General features: G+C 45.3%; 1 protein-coding gene across 13 annotated transcripts in view; it reads right to left on the reverse strand.

The window, feature by feature from the left end:
* The window catches only part of LOC139400387 (1-phosphatidylinositol 3-phosphate 5-kinase-like), a 31,990-nt gene that overhangs the window by 5,742 nt on the left and 8,392 nt on the right, over positions 1-17,856 (reverse strand). For 7 of the 13 annotated variants that reach the window (XM_071145315.1, XM_071145325.1, XM_071145327.1 and 4 more), the window contains 29 exons: positions 17,475-17,501; positions 17,159-17,248; positions 15,217-15,355; positions 14,353-14,510; positions 14,078-14,189; positions 12,445-12,592; positions 11,989-12,156; positions 11,349-11,408; positions 9,263-9,392; positions 8,216-8,396; positions 7,797-7,871; positions 7,571-7,678; positions 6,736-6,876; positions 5,778-5,904; positions 4,853-5,556; positions 4,598-4,759; positions 3,949-4,326; positions 3,511-3,611; positions 3,287-3,358; positions 2,940-3,111; positions 2,521-2,699; positions 2,237-2,350; positions 1,740-1,848; positions 1,404-1,558; positions 1,161-1,251; positions 992-1,052; positions 755-892; positions 491-611; positions 303-344 (listed from right to left, as the gene is read on the reverse strand). In XM_071145315.1, the coding sequence (XP_071001416.1) occupies positions 303-344; positions 491-611; positions 755-892; positions 992-1,052; positions 1,161-1,251; positions 1,404-1,558; positions 1,740-1,848; positions 2,237-2,350; positions 2,521-2,699; positions 2,940-3,111; positions 3,287-3,358; positions 3,511-3,611; positions 3,949-4,326; positions 4,598-4,759; positions 4,853-5,556; positions 5,778-5,904; positions 6,736-6,876; positions 7,571-7,678; positions 7,797-7,871; positions 8,216-8,396; positions 9,263-9,392; positions 11,349-11,408; positions 11,989-12,156; positions 12,445-12,592; positions 14,078-14,189; positions 14,353-14,510; positions 15,217-15,355; positions 17,159-17,248; positions 17,475-17,501 (4,263 nt within the window). The remainder of the gene's footprint in view (positions 1-302; positions 345-490; positions 612-754; positions 893-991; positions 1,053-1,160; positions 1,252-1,403; positions 1,559-1,739; positions 1,849-2,236; positions 2,351-2,520; positions 2,700-2,939; positions 3,112-3,286; positions 3,359-3,510; positions 3,612-3,948; positions 4,327-4,597; positions 4,760-4,852; positions 5,557-5,777; positions 5,905-6,735; positions 6,877-7,570; positions 7,679-7,796; positions 7,872-8,215; positions 8,397-9,262; positions 9,393-11,348; positions 11,409-11,988; positions 12,157-12,444; positions 12,593-14,077; positions 14,190-14,352; positions 14,511-15,216; positions 15,356-17,158; positions 17,249-17,474; positions 17,502-17,856) is intronic. The other 6 variants (XM_071145333.1, XM_071145329.1, XM_071145324.1 and 3 more) reach the window with 3 other exon arrangements.

Here is a 17,856-nt window from a genome sequence, read left to right on the forward strand (position 1 = left end):
ATCTGAATTAGGTCTACAAAATTATACCCACGGAGGAGCAGCTTCTATGAAGGATCTCTGAAAGTCTTTGAACTTTAGAGAGTTGGCTTAACTAACGTTGGACCAGAGAATGAAGACAATTGGAAAATAATTTTGGTTCCGGTCCCTGGATACAATGGACATTTGTTATTTTGGCTTTCACAGTGCTCAGCCCCACCACAAAACAACAGCACAGGGTCAGCGGCAGAGCAGCGCAGAGCTCTCTCTGGAGCAGGTTAGAGGTTACGTGCTTTGCTCAAGGGCACATCGGCAGTAGGTGGCACCTGATATAGTGGTGATTTTTCCCGTCAACACTGGGATTCAAGCTAAACATTACAACAAAGTAAGAAAATGAACAGGGCTCAATATAGCATTGGCATTATATCAAATGCTATCTTATATGGCTGATCATGAATTAATTTATACTACAGGCAAAAAGCTTATTCAGATGTGAAGGGCATACTGTACTCACAATGGGAATGGGATGGGGTTGTAACTGTTGCCTGGCAGCAAGTTGGCTAGAATGGCCTTCATGGTGGACTTCTCTTTCACCTGGCTGTCATTGGAGCCCAACAGGTGTCCATCAAACACATCTAGGAGACAACAAGAATGGAGTTAGACCAGAGAGGTCTGTATTTAGATACACACTGTAGATCTAGAGAAAGTGAATGGTAAGCATACGTGGGGGGTTGTGTTTGTGATTTGTGATTCTACAGGTGTGTGTGTGTGTGTTCACCCTCTGGGATGCTGACAGAGTCCTGGTCAGGAAAGGATGGTCCAGACGAGAGGGGTTCTGAGCCTGGTTCCCCTGGTGACGGTAACGTTAGCAATGACGACCCCGAGCTCGAGGGCAGGGTAGTGAGGTGACGGTCCTCTGTCAATTGAAAAACAGACACGCCCATCAACTACTGTCAACCAATGAGAGAAGTACTATAGCATTCTGACTGAAAGCTGGGGAAAAAAATCCCCTCACCTTTGTCACCATTTTGTACCACAGGGGAGGGGTTGCGTGGAGAAGACTCCAGAACACTGGTCTGTTAAACAAAATAAATATGTAACATTCCATCCTTTATGATACACTAAGTCCTTATCATATACTAAGCTCATCCTATCATCTGAATCATATCAGGTATTGCACTGACCTTGCTGTCGTCTGCCGGTCTGTGTCTCCCAGGGCTGGCTGGGACAGACAGACGCTTCCTGCCCTTCTCCTGCTGGAATAGGTCCTGCAGCCTGGAGGTTAAATGGTTCAACAAATGAATTATATGAGATCAAAAATGAAGCCTAGTACTAGACTAAAAACGCGTGTTTATTGGAGATTCATTTATCTGTGTCTAGGAAACCACCCCTAACATTAAAAGCTGCTCCGATATCAGTGTTCTCACCTGCTGTTCCAGGATTGCAGTGTTTCACACAGGCTCTGTTTCTTCACTACCACTGATTCCAGTACAGTCTGGAGCTGCTGGGGGGAGTCACTACCACAAGCCTGGAGACGAGCCTGCAGCTTCTCTATCCAGCTACGCAGCTCTGCCTCCTCCATCTGAACACACACAAAGAAAACTGATGGGAACCATGTGTTTGATACCTTTCCATTCAATCATTATAATGAGCCCGTCCTCCGATTTACAGTGACAACACTGATGAAAAGTCAGCCTCCACTGCACTATACATACACAAGACATATTTGGAGTGTAGCTCCCACCCTTCGAGGGGGAACCTACGTCTTTCTGTGCAAACAGGTCCTCCATCTTCTCTTCGCGTGTCTTGCTGAAGGTGTCCGTCTTCAGGGAGGTGAGGCGGTCCTCTATGGCCAGGTACACCTGATTCACCCTGACAAGAGGGAGAGAATGGAAAAGGACTGGTCAGAACTAGAAAGAAGGTAAAAACTAGTCAAACTAGATTATTCAGATTCGTCAGTTGGAGCCTGGTCCCAGATCTGTTTGTACTGTCTTGCCAACTCAGAGGACAATAACCATAGCACAAATGGCAGGTAGCCTAGTGTTTAGAGCGTTGGACTAGTAACCGGAAGGTTGCAAGATCGAATCCCCGAGCTGACAAGGTAAAAATCTGTCGTTCTGCCCCTGAACAAGGCAGTTAACCCACTGATCCTATACGAATTTTTTCTTAACTGACTTGCCTAGTTAAATAAAAGGTAAAATAAAAAATACAGATCTGGGACCAGGCTACTTAAGGCCATGGTAGACAGGTAGACAGTTACTTCTGTGAGAAGTCCTTGAGGTCCTGCTGCATGCTTGCCTTGGAGGGCCCCTGGTTCCTGATGAAGATCTTAGGAGGAGGGAGGCAGATCTCCAGCAGTCTCACTGAGATGTAGCTGGGGGTTAGACAAGTGGAATGGCATGGGCATATACAGGTTGAAGATGTTTTGAATTGATGCAAAAATGATGAGAAAAAAAATTGTAGGAATGATAAATGATGGATAGATGTATGAATGGATGGCAGGTTGGATGGATGAAAATAAAAGCCTTGGCCTGTGTTTCCCACCTGAATGAGGCCACCATCTGGTTGTAGGAGAAGTACTGGTGGTAGTCTTTGTGGATGGAGTGGCCACAGGGCTCAGCATTAGCCCTCCTGGTATACTGGTGACCATAGAACCTCAGCTCCAGGTACTTAGCAAAGGACATGGACCACGAGTCATTGGACAGGGGCACCACAGGGGTCACCTACAGAGACCGCAGAATACAAGGATCAAAGCTCTGTGAGCGATAGAAACTAAGCAGACCTGGACAGCAGCTAGTTGCTCGAGCCAAAAACTGGCAATTCTGATTAGCAAGAATTTGATTAGTTGAACTAGGTTATCTCGCTATTAACTAAAACAAACAGTTAGGTGTGATAGCTATAGAGCAAGTCCTGGGGTTAGTCATGGAACAGATAAGGAAACGCAGATGAACAAGTTACTGTACCTGTTTGCATATGCGGCACCAGGAGTAGTTGAGGATGGTGTGTTGGTATCCAGGCACAGGAGAGTCCAGCTCCTTCAGTACGATCTGAACACAGCCACTGCCATGGACAAATCGCCGCACATGGTGCACCATGGGAGTCTCACAGAACATACTAGGGCACTGATAGGATGGCCTTTATCATGTATTCACAGACACACGCACGCACACAGACAGACAGACACGTCAGGGCAAAGAAGAGGGGCTTCATTGAATGACATTTTATTACATGTCAATGACACACTTCATGGTCAAATATTTTAACGGAAATTCAATAAATAATTTGTCAGGTTCTGATATTTCTCCCTCACCTGAAACAGTATCTCTCCAAGAATATTCCTAGTGTGAGGTCATTCTTTCCGTAGAACTCCATCGTGACAATCCTGTTGAGAACAAATAAGTATTTGTGAATAGCTGACCTTTCAGAGTTCAGTCAGCTGGTCTTTCACAGCGGGTTCACAAGATTTCTATTGCTCCTAAGGGGATAAATAAAGCTGTACTGAATTGAAGACCACCAGGGTTGAGTGGGGTTTACCAGGGACTGACGCAGGGGTTGGGGGAGTTGTTGGACTGGGCTGAGGAGCTGCTGAACAGAACACACAGTCTCTGGTGGTTCACCGGGTTCAGGCAGTCCAGCTAAAAACACAGAAGTAATGGTGGTCAACAACAACAAGCACATATGCTTTACAATTCAAGAGCGCACTTCAGACCTCCCCTAATCTCTCTGGAGAGTGAGTGAGGTGGTGTGCTCATCAATGGAACACACGGAGCAGTAAACTAGCACTGACCAAGGGAGATGTTAACATAGGTTGTCTGTAATGGAAAAACCCTCAATATACATCAGAACAATATCTAACGCCACAGATACATCAGTGAGACTGTTGGAGATCTGTCTCCCTCCTCTGCCTATCTGTCCCATCCATCTCCTATTATTGTGGTGTGTGGATGTGCTAACTAGCTGGCCAAGACTCACCTTGGAGGCCCAGGTCATGTCGTTCTGTCCTGCTGGTTTCTCTTCCTCACTATCAGCCTTGACGGGGTGCTTGGGCGGTGGAGCCTCCCGGACTGGTGGCTGAGGCAGGGGCTGGGTGAAGGGGTCTGCCTCCTGCCGGAGGCGGCCCCCCTGGGCACGGTAGTCTGCCAGCATCTTGGCCAGGTCCTGGCTGCTGCCCAGCTGCTCTGCGATGCGGGCGCTGGTAAGGTGGTGGGAGGGTAACACCTGGATGGGGCGGGGGGGAGGGACTCCGTTGGCGATGCCTCCACCTGACGGAGCGGAATCTTTGAGGAGTTGTCGCTTACGTCGACAGTCCAGTTCTTTGAAGTCCTTGTTGAGCAGCGGGGAGAGGTACACCTGCACGAGGAACTAGTTTGTTACATCTCAAATACGAAAATAGCATATCGGCTCATTCGCCTAGCACTTAAGTGTTATGAGATGTGTGTAATGCATACGCATGACAACAACTATTTTGGTAGACATCTTCACTATAACTAACAACTGAGTGCAGAGGAATTAACGGTCACGTGAACAGATGACCTGATATTTATTGTACATTACTGAACTACATTGAGCGAATTGATAGAAAGCAGGTTGAAAAACCTTCAGTGAATGTAAACCAACAGACCTTTTCAGGAAAGTAGTCTCTGCTGGGGCAGCGTAGGCCAGCAGGCGTGAGGAGGAAGGGCTCTCTAAAGGTGATAAAGGGGGAGATACAAAGGATGATGTCCTTCAGCTCCTGTTTGAAGCCTGCCGTAAGCGTCTTGAGACGGTCGTCCGTTGAGGCCACCTGCTCGGTGGCAAAACAGAAGAGGATATTGTAGGGCAATGGAAACCAACATGTTTCTGTCTGTATCCTTAATCAGTTTTTTTTCTCCCTCACCTGCTCTGTGACAAACAGCCCTGTGTCATCCTGCAGGGGGTCTCTGAACAGCCTGGGGGGCGTCTCTGAACCCGAGCTCTCCTCCCGCGACTCACCCCTCCCCAGAACCCCCGACCCGCTCCCCCCCTCAGTCTCCCCCTTCCCCGACCCAATCTCATCTACCAACTCCTCCAGGTCATCAATAAGATAGGGTGGGGACACTGGAGGTGGCAGCACCTGGCGATTGGACAACGGCGTGGAGGTCATGACCTCTGCTGACTCCACCCCCTCAGCCCCCAGGGAGGAAGAAGAGGACAGGAAGTGTTTTTTGTTGACTTTTGCACCATGGACATCTTTAGGCAAGGAGGACTCTGATACAGATTTCCCAAGGGAAGACTTCTCCTCCTCCTCCCCCAGCACAGTCTCTCCTCCCTGCGAGAGGGTGCTCTGGTCGGTCCCATTTTCCTGGCTCTCCTCCTCCTCCTCCTCAACAGTAGTGCTCTCCAGGAGACAGGGGAAGGAGTTGGTCTTGGCCAGGCTGGGAGGCATGGCAAACTCATCCATGAGGAAGGATATCTCTAGCTGGGAGTGGTAGGCCACACACACCATGAGGATGATGATCTCTTTAACCCTGGCCAGCTCATACTCAGATGCCCCGCGAAGCTTTATGGTACAGCCCAGCTGGGGAGAGCAGCCCTCAAAGAACATGAGAGTCTTCAACTCATCTGTCACAGAGAGAGAAGGGAAGAGAGGAGAACACATTACATAGTTGTGCTGTGGAACTCAGTCAGAAGAAGGAGGAGCCTGGAGATAATCTAGACTGGGCGGGAGGAACTTGTGAATGAACGCACCTGGTTGCAATAGGTTTCATGTGTTGGATTATTTAAGTGAATTAAGTTTTATGAACGGCTTACAATATCTAACAGACAGAGTAGTTTCCACTCACTATTGGCCAGCTGGAAAGAGTGTAGGTAGAACTTTTGGCAGGTTCCCAGTCGAGGCTTGGTGAGCAGCTGGTCCATGGACATGACTAGGTCCCCCTGGGTCATACGACTCACCCTGTCCAAGACTTGCTGCAGAGAACCAGAAGTGGGAAAGAGAGACTGAGGGCAGGTACGGCTAATAGACAGTTGAATGGGTTAATCAGAAGAACAGGCTAACATGGCTAAAGACACCATCAAAAGAGTTAAAAACAAAAAGCTAACAGCTACATAAAGGTAATTGCCAAAATAATGGGAACACTTGAGTGAATGAGGGACACAAAGTATATTGAAAGCAGGTGCTTCCACACAGGTGTGGTTCCTGAGTTAGTTAAGCAATCCCATCATGCTTAGGGTACAGAAATGCTGGGCAGGCTCACAGGGCATGAGAGGTCACTGAATGGTTTGGAGCATGAAAATGACGTAAACCATATGTAATGGCCATCTCAGTCACCAGATCTCAACCCAATTGAACACTTATGGGAGATTCTGGAGTGGCGCAGGAGACAGCGTTTTCCACCACCATCAACAAAACACCAAATTATGGAACTTCTTGTTTACGAATGGTGTTGCATCCCTCCAATAGAGTTCCAGAAACATATAATCTATGCCAAGGTGTATTCTGGCTCGTGGTGGCCCTATGTTGGTGTTTCCTTTATTTTGGCAGTTACCTGTATGTAACATGTTCTAAAGCTAATTAAGGTGTGTTTGGAAACAACCCATGCTAGTACGGTAACTAGTACAGAGAGCTAGAAAGACTGGCTGACTGGTTTGAGGTCAATAACCAGCAGTAATGTAAGTAGTGACAGAGGGCAGAACAGAGGGCTAGAGAAAGCTAGTGAGATATCAGTAATGACTGGTTTGACATTGATAACCACAGCTAATAAGGTAACTAGCAGTACAGAGAGCTAGAGGGGTACTGACTGGTTTGACGTTGATGACCAATGTGATCCCGTGCTCCAGCAGCATGTCCTGAGCGATACGAGACACAGTCTTCTCTACCAGCACCAGGTTGGGACGCACGTCCGCTATACGCTGAACATAGTTCTTCAGAAACTCACGCTCCTGGGGAACAAAGACAGACAAAGATTTGTTTCCTTTTCTTAATTTCTAGAAATTATGGATGGGTGTCAGCAAATTAGGAATTAGTGAAATATATACTTTTTTTTTTACCCCGTTTTCTCCCCAATTTCATGGTATCCAATTGGTAGTTACAGTCTTGTCCCATCGCTGCAACTCCCGTACGGACTCGGGCGAGGCGAAGGTCGAGAGCCGTGCGTCCTCCGAAACACATCCCGCACTGCCTCTTGACATAATGTCCACTTAACCCGGAAGCCAGTCGCACCAATGTGTCGGAGGAAACATTGTTCACCTGGCGACCGTGTCAGCATGCACTGCGCCCAGGCCGCCACAGGACTCGCAAGTGCGCGACATCCATGCCGGCCAAACCCTCCCCTAACCTGGACGATGCTGGGCCAATTGTGCACCGCCCCATGGGTCTCCCGGTCGCAGCTGGCTGCGACAGAGCCTGGACTCAAACCCAGAATCTCCAGTGGCACTGAGATGCAGAGCCTTAGACCACTGCGCCACTCAGGAGTCCAGGAATTAGTGAAATATGTATTCTAAATGTGTTTGTCTTAATGCCTAGCTCTTGATTAGGTTATTTGACATTATACTTGTCATCTTGTTAATTTAGCTACATAAATCATTCATGCTTTAAATCAACAGGACAGCACAACCCACTGAGTGTCTGACTGACCTGAAGCACAATGGGGTCAATGCAGGTGAATTTGGTCTCCTCTCTATAGAGATACTCTATGGAACACTTCAGCAGCAGGATCTTGGGGTTCTTGATGTACGAGTTCATCTAAGACAAAATTATACTTTATTGAGTTCATCTGCACATAGACAAGCAATAAACAGTGTCGTTCTGGCTCGGTTTACAGGGAGAGATGGTGGTTATTTTTACAGGAGAGGGAACCTACCTTTTTGTGGGCAATGTTCTTGGTACAGACAAAGCCATTCACTACGGCAGAGTCAAACTTCTTCCCTCCAGGAATCTAAAAAAATAAATAATAATAAAATAGCCATTTTGGTCACGTTAAATTACTCAAAATTCAACTCCTACAGTGGGTGCAGTATAAGTACAGATACATGACAAATAACCTGATTCAGAGTTGAGATAAGTGCAGGCAACTCGGACTTTAGCGTAAATCTTTGATTAAATTCAATATGGAGACTTGCACAGAAAGTCAAGTTAATCACCCAAATCTCAAGTCAGAATACCTCCCTGAAAGCACTGTGAGTGTAGCCTCTTAATTACCTGACTAATTACAGCTGTGCTACAGAATGTAAGCTTGTGAGACTTCTGGATGGTTGTATGAGGTTACTGTCAGTGAGCTACCTTCTTGATGTGGACCAGTTGTCTGATGTCCATGTCATCATCACAGCTGCGAACGTCTGGCCGCACCGTCTGCACCACTTGCCTCACCACGGGAACAATGATGTCACGCCAGGAGAGGGACAGGGACTCACTGTACAGCAGCTGCTGCAGCAGCGCCATCATGTGACTGTGGTTGGCAGAGCTGGGTAAGGGAGGGAAGAAAACAGCAGTTTAAGGCCAGTATACCATGTGGATTCACCAGCTAAATATTTTACATTTTTATGTAACTAGGCAAGTCCGTTAAGAACAAAGTCGTATTTACAATGACAGCCTACCCCGGCCAAACCCTAACCTGGACGATACTGGGCCAATTGTGCGCCGCCCTATGGGACTCCCAGCCTGGAATTGAACCAGGGTCTGAAGTGACGCCTCTAGCACACTAAGATGCAGTGCCTTAGACCGCTGCGTCACTCTGGAGTCCAAAATAACACCATAGTATGCTCCAATTCATACTGAGATTTGTTTAATCTAAAAGAATGACTCAAATATGTTCCACTTCAGTTCCAGTTTTACTTCACTTCAGTAAGCTAAAGACTAGTCTTTAGTTTCCAAACATCCAACATACCAGTTTTACTTCACTTCAGTAAGCTAAAGACTAGTCTTTAGTTTCCAAACATCCAACATACCAGTTTTACTTCACTTCAGTAAGCTAAAGACTAGTCTTTAGTTTCCAAACATCCAACATACCAGTTTTACTTCACTTCAGTAAGCTAAAGACTAGTCTTTAGTTTCCAAACATCCAACATACCAGTTTTACTTCACTTCAGTAAGCTAAAGACTAGTCTTTAGTTTCCAAACATCCAACATACCAGTTTTACTTCACTTCAGTAAGCTAAAGACTAGTCTTTAGTTTCCAAACATCCAACATACCAGTTTTACTTCACTTCAGTAAGCTAAAGACTAGTCTTTAGTTTCCAAACATCCAACATACCTATAACAAATAAAGAAATGGAATGACAAAAACATTTGAGCAACTTTGAAACCTCTAAGTTATCGGACTGTACTCACAGTAGCCTCTCCATGGCCTTCTTCTCTCCATTCTCCTCTCTGAGCTGGTCCAGGGAGCTGTGGTGCCAGCCCAGAGGAGTGAACAGCATCTCTTTAGCCTTCTCCTCCACACGACGGTTAAACAGGGACTCTACAGCACACACACAGACAGAGAGAAGAGTGAGAGAGCACGATATAGAGAGAATGTTAGCTTGGCTTACAGCTACAATACATTAGGTTCAGTACCAACTTCTTGTTCAACAGAAAGAATACACAGCTGCAAAAGAGTTGAAAAGGAAGCAACACTTGAACTAAATAAGGAAGTGGGGAATTCCTGGGTCATTCCATGAAAATAGTGCCTTTTGCGTGCATCCCATTGATATTTTAAGTAGAAATTGTGCACAAATATTGAATTTTAAATGCCTGTTATATTAAATGAAGTGCCCTTTAACATAGATCACATGGAGAATTCAATAAAATAAAAAAATATGATTAAAGGATCTCTTCATCGACCCCGTGGCATCACTTCTAGGACGGTTTCAACTCACTTAATTCCAACATTATCCAAGTTTCAACATCATTGTAAAGCCCTAGTTATTTTGTTGCTTTGACGAAGTCATTTCTGATGATGATTATCTATATGTGATTAATTTATGTCTGTCCCTCATTTTAAGGTCAACCCTGTTATGTGAACTGAACTGTCGTTTTAATATGGCGAACAGTGGCGGCCCGTCCATTAGGGCATTAGGGGTAGTGCCCCACCTTTGGTTGGTTTAAACAAGTGAAAAATAATAAATAGAAAAAAATACAAAGTTATCAACTGCTCTGCCATCAGCAGCACTGGGCATCCGGCCTGCCGCACATCACTCGGATTACATTGCCAGCTCTTACATTGCTTGGTATTGAGTCTGCCCACTCTGCAAATGACCTAGTAAATAAATAATCATGATAGTCATTGGGAGCCTGGGACCTAAACCGGACATCCACATCCATCACCAGTTGAAGGACAAAGGGATACACTTGCTAAGACCTTCTCATGGATCTGATAGGACAAAAAAAAACATGGTTCTATGCCCAATTCGCAACACTATTTTGTGTTTCCTGCTGTTAGATGCTAGCTAGTGGATACTAGCTACCGTAAAGCACGCACACCGGTAGCTAGCTTGCTCGCACACCGGTAGCTAGCTTGCTCGCACACCGGTAGCTAGCTAGCTCGCACACCGGTAGCTAGCTAGCTCGCACACCGGTAGCTAGCTAGCTCGCACACCGGTAGCTAGCTAGCTCGCACACCGGTAGCTAGCTAGCTCGCACACCGGTAGCTAGCTAGCTCGCACACCGGTAGCTAGCTAGCTCGCACACCGGTAGCTAGCTAGCTCGCACACCGGTAGCTAGCTAGCTCGCACACCGGTAGCTAGCTAGCTCGCACACCGGTAGCTAGCTAGCTCGCACACCGGTAGCTAGCTAGCTCGCACACCGGTAGCTAGCTAGCTCGCACACCGGTAGCTAGCTAGCTCGCACACCGGTAGCTAGCTAGCTCGCACACCGGTAGCTAGCTAGCTCGCACACCGGTAGCTAGTTAGCTCGCACACCGGTAGCTAGTTAGCTCGCACACCGGTAGCTATTTAGCTCGCACACCGGTAGCTAGTTAGCTCGCACACCGGTAGCTAGTTAGCTCGCATACCGGTAGCTAGTTAGCTCGCATGGCAATCAACTCCAACTAAAGTTACTGGTGAGTTCATCATGCTATCTAGCTATCCCCAGTTAGACAATTTGTTTTCACTTGTCGCATGTGCTTTTTGTTGCGTTTTCCCTTCGATGCACTCGTGAGCTGGCTGCAAGCTGCTTGTTCTAAAAATAACTTTGTTAATCAAAACAGTGGCAGCATGTGCAGCAGAGATTATTCCGTTTTTACATACAAAAATAAATTGGTGTATTTATGCTGTTGTTCAAATGCACAGATCACTTTATACATCTTCCCAAAGAAACAAGTGGTCATTTGAAAACTTGTTAATAATTCTGTCATGCTGCTTTTGTGACAGTATGACAACTCCCCAGTTGACAGTAACACTTCTCAAAAGGCACCGAATTTGTGGAACGACCCTCCTACCTTTGATGAAAGCGTCGCTAATGGAGATATTCTGTCCTCCTTCCTCTGAGACCAGGTACTCTGATAGGAGAAAGCGGAGAAATGCATCAACACACGCACAACTCCACCTTCCAAAAACATATACCCATTATGGAAACTGGCTACGCAAACTTTGTGTGCTATCCTATATTTCTTTCTGAACGCCACACTCATTTATATGCATAGCTCATTTCCTGTCACTGTTCCTTTAAATGTTGGGGTGGTTGTTGTTGTAACAACAGGTCATGTGCAAAATTCCCACTTTAGAGCAAAACAAATCTGAATTGAGCTTTCACACTTAGGTCGCATATGAAACATCGGAATTGTATCAGGATTGCGTTTACACAGGCAGGCCCAATTCTGATCTTTTGCCCAATTATTGGCAAAAGAGCTGATCTGATTGGTCAGAAGACCAATTAGTCAAAAAAAGAACCGAAATGGACTGACTTAACACAGCCATACAAATGTGAACTCAACAGAACAAATTCTAGAAAAGATAAGGAACAGATATGCCAATACATCACATTTTGGGTGATTGTGTAAACACAGCGTTAGTATAAGGTGTTTGCCTACAGCAAGACAACAGCAACTAATCATTATTTTTGTGTGTGTGGCTCAGTACCTTTCTGCTCCGTAGGGTGCGGGGGTACATGGGGGTACTTGGACTGTTTCTTGATGTGGAAGTTGACATTGTCCTGCTCCATATTGAGATTGATGGAGGCAGCAGAGTCACTGTCCACCGCTGACTGGAAACTGCTGACTGACGTCCTCTTACTAGGACTGGACGAATCTGATGGGGGGGGGGGGGAATTAATTGATTGATCTTTATTAGTCATGTAAAAAAATTATAATATTTGTCTTCTTGATGCATAGCAGCATGGAGGGGGATACACATGAAGGGACATCAGAGCCAATACAAAAGGGATCTTAGACTCCTTTATTAGTTCAAGATAAACACAAAGAAACATCTCAGACATTACAGAAGGACTCAACTACCTATTATTTAGGAAAGCAACAGACATGGACATGAGGCTAGTTGTTGTAATGCAAGAGTCACAAGGCATGCAGGGATACTTACTGGGCATGACATAGTCATTCTCGTCAGCCACCTGGTCTGTGTCACTGTCGTCAAACTTGATGTCTTTAAACCAGGAAGGTTCTGAGTGTCCCTCCAGAGAGTTGACACTGTCACTGTCAGGAGACGGGGTCTCAGAGAAGTCTGTGCTCTGTGAGGATAGAAGACACCTTCATCAGTCATGAGCAACAGCGTCACCAACATCATTATTATCGTCATCAAAAAAATAATCAACACTATCATCAACTACACAATCATCATAATCTTCACATCATCGTCATAGCATCACCATCTTCACCACTATCGTCATGATCATCATCCTCACCATTATGACCATCATTGCAAAAATCAGAAACATTCTGTCCAAAAATGATGCAGAAAAATTATTCCATGCTTTTGTTACTTCTAGGTTAGATTACTGCAATGCTCTACTTTCCGGCTACCCGGATAAAGCACTAAATAAACTTCAGTTAGTGCTAAATACGGCTGCTAGAATCCTGACTAGAACCAAAAAATGTGATCATATTACTCCAGTGCTAGCCTCCCTACACACTGGCTTCCTGTCAAGGGAAGGGCTGATTTCAAGGTTTTACTGCTAACCTACAAAGCATTGGGCTTGCTCCTACCCATCTTTCTGATTTGGTCCTTCCGTACATACCTACACGTACGCTACGGTCACAAGATGCAGGCCTCCTAATTGTCCCTAGAATTTCTAAGCAAACAGCTGGAGGCAGGGCTTTCTCCTATAGAGCTCCATTTTTATGGAATGGTCTGCCTACCCATGTGAGAGACGCAAACTCGGTCTCAACCTTTAAGTCTTTACTGAAGACTCATCTATTCAGTGGGTCATATGATTGAGTGTAGTCTGGCCCAGGAGTGTGAAGGTGAATGGAAGGACTCTGGAGCAACGAACCGCCCTTGCTGTCTCTGCCTGGCCGGTTCCCCTCTCTCCACTGGGATTCTCTGCCTCTAACCCTATTACAGGGGCTGAGTCACTGGCTTACTGGTGCTCTTTCATGCCGTCCCTTGGAGGGGTGCGTCACTTGAGTGGGCTGAGTCACTGATGTGATCTTCCTGTCTGGGTTGGCTGGGTTATGCTCTCTCTAATTCTCTCTTTCATTCTCTCTCTCGGAGGACCTGAGCCGTAGGACCATGCCTCAGGACTACCTGGCATGATGACTCCTTGCTGTCCCCAGTCCACCTGGCCGTGCTGCTGCTCCAGTTTCAACTATTCTGCCTGCGGCTATGGAATCCTGACTTGTTCACCTGACGTGCTACCTGTCCTACACCTATTATTTGACCATGCAGGTCATTTATGAACATTTGAACATCTTGGCCATGTTCTGCTATAATCTCCACCCGGCACAGCCAGAAGAGGACTGGCCACCCCTCATTGCCCGGTTCCTCTCTAGGTTTCTTCCTAGGTTTTGGCCTTTCTAGGGAGTTTTTCCTAGCCAACGTGCGTCAACATCTGCATTGCTTTCTGTTTGGGGTTTTAGGCTGGGTTTCTGTACAGCACTTTGAGATATCAGCTGATGTACGAAGGGCTATATAAATACATTTGATTTGATCAACACCACCCCCATCAGCATTGTTAATGTACTCTTCCCCTTATTCCCACAAAACAGTATCTCACCTGGAGGGGGCGATAGAGAGCGTACTCATCTCTGAACAGCTGGTCGTGGTGAGTGACACAGTCCAACCAACGACCATCTACCAGAGCCTGACCAATGGCTATCGCCTGTGCCCTGCAAGAGTGTGCAAGAGTGTGAATGAGCGATAGAGAGACAGAGAAAGAGGATGGATGAGGGAAAAAGAACATTAGTAACTCATGTAATCTCTGCTTAATACAACAGGATGCTTACTCAGACATCCAGAATGGTTTTCACTCAGCATGATGTCTGTCTTTACCTTGTGGAGATAGTTCCATTCCTTAACAGCCAGTTGACCAACTCCTTCCCCACAATGCAGTTGGGGTATGTACGGAGCCAGTAGCGGTGGTCCTGGAACTCCATACCAGTAGTGTTGTGACAAATCTTCTTCCACAGGTCTTTGAGCTGGGATGAGTCCTACATGTCATCACAGTCAGTCAAAAATGACTTATGTTTGCTTTGTCAAGAATGGATTGTAAATTGGACAGAACAAATTATACAGACAGAGATAGAGGGAAAGATTGAGGATAGAGGGAAGCAAGAGAGAGAGAAAGCGAAAGAGTAATTGCGAGATGGAGAGAGAGGGCGAGCGAGCGAGCGAGAAAGAGTGTCAGAGTGAGAGAGCAGGATACAGAGTGAGATAGAATAAGGTGAAAGGGGCCCTCGAGTGGCGTAACTGTCTAAGGCATTGCATCGAAGTGTTGCGGCGTCACTACAGCCTGGGGTTCAATCCCAGGCTGTGTCATAACCGGCCGTGACCGGGAGTCCCATAGGGCGCACACAATTGTCCCAGCATCTTCCAGGTTAGGGGAGGGTCTGGCCGGGGGGGCTTTACTTGGCTCATCACGCTCTAGCGGCTGACCTCGGTGGTCAGTTGAACAGTGTTTCCTCCGACACATTGGTGCGGCTGGCTTCCGGGTTACGCGAGCAGGTGTCAAGAAGCGCGGTTTGGGGGGGTCATGTTTCGGAGGATGCATGAATCGACATTCGCCTCTCCCGAGCCCGTTGGGGAGTTGCAGCGATGAGACAAGATCGTAATCACGAAATTGGGGAGAAAAAGGGGGTAAAAATGAACAGAGAGAATAAGGGGAAAGAGGGAGTGAAAGTAAGAGAGCATCATTACCAACAGTATCTTCCTCTCCTCTTCGCTGTGGTCAGGTTTTGGCATGGCCCTGCTGGTCTGGGGGCTCACTGAGCTGTCATAGGAGGGCACCATGGAGGAGCCAGACCGGTCCAGGGACAGGTTGGTCACACTGGCTGACCTAGATAAGACAGGGCTGGCATTACAGGGCCATCACTCAATAGATACAGCAACACATTTTCATTCTGTACCTTACTTCTCATTCTATACTATATTTCTCTAACTTGTGTGTGTGTCTGTGTCTCTGTGTAATAGGGATTAGAAATTATTTCACTATTCAAATAATATTACTTTTTTTCCTGAATAATTGAAATACATTATTTATTTTTTTTAACTTCAATGAGGACTTGCTTGTGCAACCCTTGAGAGCCGGCGCAATGAGCTCTGCTTGTTCCAGCAGAAGGGTGGGGGAGGTGCGAGAGAGAAGCAGGGGCCCGGTTGTAACACAGAGGGGGAGAGAGAGAGAGAGATAAAGTAGCCAAAACGATTCACGCAAGTTGGACAAACTTGTTGCTGCCATAGGTTATCTACCATACCATCTGGTAGTGTCTGTCTTGGCTGCGTCAAAGCATTGTAAAGTAGCAAGGCTAGCTAATGGAGGCTATTTTGCTGCGCTCCCCATCCCTGTCTACAACAACTCCATTTATATTAAACAACAGCCTACATGTTGGTGAATCATTGTAGCCTACTCCATCAGACAATTGAATTCCGTCATTTTAATTCCATTATGCATTCATTACAATTCTCCCACTACACTTGCTACACATGACCTCTGACCTTGATGACAATAACAAGCTACACGTGCGAAACGTGTGTAGGCTACCAGTGATTTTTTTTTTAATGGGAGGCACTCGGAAAAAATGTCATAAAACTATTGTTTTAATAAAATTGGAATGTAATGGTCCATCCTTGAAGGCTATGTAGCAATGTCACATAAATAATTATACTTAATTTCAGACAAAGCCTTTTCATTGTTAAAATAGGTCTATATTTTTTTTGTTTCTCAAAAATGAATACTCTCCCAAGTAATCTAATACTAACGTCCTGTCGGATATTACAATAACTGTGCCAAACCCCTAGAGTGGAAAGGGAGGGAACTAATAGATGTCAAAAAGGGTCCAACAGAAATAGAATGAACACACTATTATAACTATTCTAGATTTTATTTAACCTTTATTTTGACAGGGACACTAGGCTGTCTTTCACAGACGAACCCTGCATAAATACATCAAACATATACAATATACAAAATTACAAGGCAGATAGACACATTTATCAACGTAGAAGTCTCTGATCATGACTCTCAACTGACCAATGGGGACCAGAACATCTCATTTCAGAGAGCTCTGGAAGTTGTTCCATATAAAGGGCCCAAAAAAACTAAAAATCAGCTTTACCCAACTATGTAGAGACCGAAGGGGCCTGCAGGGTTATCCAAGCCTGAGACCGGGTTTGGTCATTTGGAAGTCTAAATGTAATTAATGATAGGATGTTTCTGCATGAGTGCTTTGTAAATAAACAAGAAAATGCTGCTCTCTCCTTACATACAATGAGGTACAATCCACTTTTTAATACAAAACACAAAAGTGAATTCTAGAACCATGACCAGTAATAAACCCGAGGGCATAATGGAAAACAGCATCTAGTGGTTTAAGTGTAAATGCTGCTGCATGCATATAGATAATATCCCCATAATCTAAGAGACAAAAATGGCTTGGACAATTTCCTTCCTATTAACTAAAGTCAGACATGCTTTGTTTCTGTAAAAGAAACCAACCTTGAACTTCATATAAATATCTCTCTGTGGGATGCACTATCAGAAAATAGGGCACCAAAATACAAACCCTAAACCTAGCTGGAAGAATGTAAAAGAAGCTGTAAAAGGGTTCTATATAAAGATGTTGGACCAAAAGCAGACACTCACCGCTTCCTTGTTGGGGACTTGCCTCCATCCTCTTGTAGCGTGCTCCGTCTAGAATTCATGCCACTGTTCTGAGAGTCCTGGTGAATCAAACTGACACACAGACATACATACAAACAAATTAATTCTTGAACTAAATCATTTCACATCCATCTTTGATGTCAATAGAACACTACCGGAACTTGCTATGGTAGACGCATGCAGAAGTCTCAATATGGTAGGGCTAGAATGGTAAAGCTCAAGTCAAAAATAAAAAAAATAAACTGTTACAAGCTGTCAGAGAAGTTGGAACGTTAGTAAAAGTAACAGCAGGACTCACTTCTTTCTCATCCCAATGGGAGTTTTTCTATGCCAGGAGAGAAAGTGGAAAATATTTAATTTGAGCAAGAGCGGAACACTGAAAATGGGATCAAAGCTGGTTATATAGTTCAAAGGGATGGCATTTTATTAGAGCTAAACAAAATATAAAAGCATGCTTCCCTGTCAAAATCAAACAAAGGGATGTATTTGAAAAATAATAGGAAAAGTATGTTCAATCGAATAATAATACCTCTTGGTATTCTTTGTTTTTAAAGTCAAACATTTATTTGAAATCCCTTTTGCTGAGAAATGTACGTTTTTCAAAGGCACCCCTCTCAAAGGTAATATGATTGATTGGTTAAGAGGAAGTAGAGCGCCAATAAAACCATGCACGTGGACCA

This window comes from Oncorhynchus clarkii, chromosome 3 (assembly GCF_045791955.1).
Source record: "Oncorhynchus clarkii lewisi isolate Uvic-CL-2024 chromosome 3, UVic_Ocla_1.0, whole genome shotgun sequence".
NCBI lineage: Eukaryota > Metazoa > Chordata > Actinopteri > Salmoniformes > Salmonidae > Oncorhynchus > Oncorhynchus clarkii.